Consider the following 1,591-nt stretch of genomic DNA (forward strand, 5'->3'; position numbering starts at 1 on the left):
CCTTGATTGGTGGGAGTGTTACAGTCCTGGTTGGGTGTAAAAAGAAATGTTACCTCTTGAGGAGTTTTGCCCTGGGCTCTGGGAGGGCACTGTTCCCAGCCTAACACCAACCTGCCCCGAGTTTTGGCTGCTCCCGCTGTGAAAAGGGCATCGATATCCCACGGGCTTGGGCAGAGGTTTGGCCTCCTCCACCCTTCTGCATCTGAGTGCGCTGGGTGAGCCCGGCAGAAAGGCAGCACTGGTGCCATGCGGTCCCAGTGCTCCCTAACGGCAGCACAGGCTCTTCCAGACTGCAAGCAGCAGAATTCCCTACGAGGAGGTGTTTAACGTCAGAGTTTGGCTATTAAAACTCAACTATCAGCCCCTAAAGCCCAGCAGCCCCCTGCCAGTCCTGCATGCAGAGCCCCTGAAACATCACGCTTGAGGCTCCATGCCTTCCCCATCCAAAACACCGCTCAGCCCTGCCAGACCCTTTGCCAGCCCCTCACCTCTTGCTCTCTCCTCCCAACAGGGTGCTGCCAGCCATGCGGTGCCTGCGCGGGCTGCTCGCGGAGGTGTGTCTGCATCTCTGCCACTGCACTGCTCATCCTCACTGCCGCTGTGGCCTTGGTGGTGGCACTGGCACTCCTGCTTCGTGTGCCAAGTTAGTATCCCGAGAGCCGTTATTTTTTTGGTAAGGGAGGCAGAAAATGATGTTGCATGGGAAGAGCCATCGTGTCCATCTCTCTGTGTGAAGTGGTGCTTCCTGGTGCAGACCAGGAGAAAGGAAAGGGACCAGAAGGGTGGTGTGGGGCTGTGCAAGGCTGGCACTGGGCTGGCACAGTCACAGTGAGTGGCCACCGGTCATTCCTTGGCACCAGTACCCTGCTCTGCAGGGCTGTGGTGGCTCTGGCTGGCATGGTCAGGCTACTCAAACAGTTTTCAGACTCTGCCATGAATTTACCAGAGATTAATCCTGGTCCCTGTTTATTTCCAGAATAGCAAATGTATTTTGGAAATCCCCCTTTCTTCCCCTTGACCTGTTTCTCATACCACTAAAATGTTGGAAAGTTAAGGACTTCTTGCTTTCCCTTCAGTGAACCGCTTCTGTGCAGCTTCCAATAACCAGACAGGCTTCTTGTGTGATGACGGAGCAACCTGCCTCCTGGCTAGCCAGGTCTGTGACAGAGTCGGCGACTGCAGGAATGGAGAGGATGAGCAGGAAAGACTCTGTGGTGAGTGGCTCTGTTGTGAACATCCTCCTCCCTGCGATGGTCTTCCTGTTGTGAGTCAGAGCAGTCAGTGTCCCTCTAATCTTGCTTTGTGCTTCTGGCCGCATACGTGAGCAGATAAGCCTGGTAGATCCTTTGTGGGGCAGATGCTGAGAGATGGCACTGCCCAAAACCCAGCAGGAGTGTCAGGAGTCAAAGTCTCCAAGCTCCTCTGATCTTCCTAGGGATTTTTTTTTTAAACCATGATGCAGTTTTCCTCCATTAGTTAAGCTGTATGTCTACATGGTTTATTTATTGTCCAGTTACCCTGGAAAAAACCCTCATTAAAAGAGAAGCCTGAGGCACTGAGACTCTGCCTCCAGCTCGGCCACAAGCACCTC

The 1,591-nt window shown here is 53.7% G+C and overlaps 1 protein-coding gene across 1 annotated transcript in view; it reads left to right on the forward strand.

Annotated features, from left to right (window-relative positions):
* Positions 1-1,591, forward strand: part of LDLRAD1 (low density lipoprotein receptor class A domain containing 1) — a 4,111-nt gene that overhangs the window by 1,211 nt on the left and 1,309 nt on the right. Inside the window, exons 3-4 of the mRNA XM_010139050.1 lie at positions 512-634; positions 1,056-1,214. Of these exons, the coding sequence (XP_010137352.1) occupies positions 512-634; positions 1,056-1,214 (282 nt within the window). The remainder of the gene's footprint in view (positions 1-511; positions 635-1,055; positions 1,215-1,591) is intronic.

The sequence above is a fragment of the Buceros rhinoceros genome, unplaced genomic scaffold, assembly GCF_000710305.1.
Source record: "Buceros rhinoceros silvestris isolate BGI_N320 unplaced genomic scaffold, ASM71030v1 scaffold26176, whole genome shotgun sequence".
In the NCBI taxonomy this organism is placed as follows: domain Eukaryota; kingdom Metazoa; phylum Chordata; class Aves; order Bucerotiformes; family Bucerotidae; genus Buceros; species Buceros rhinoceros.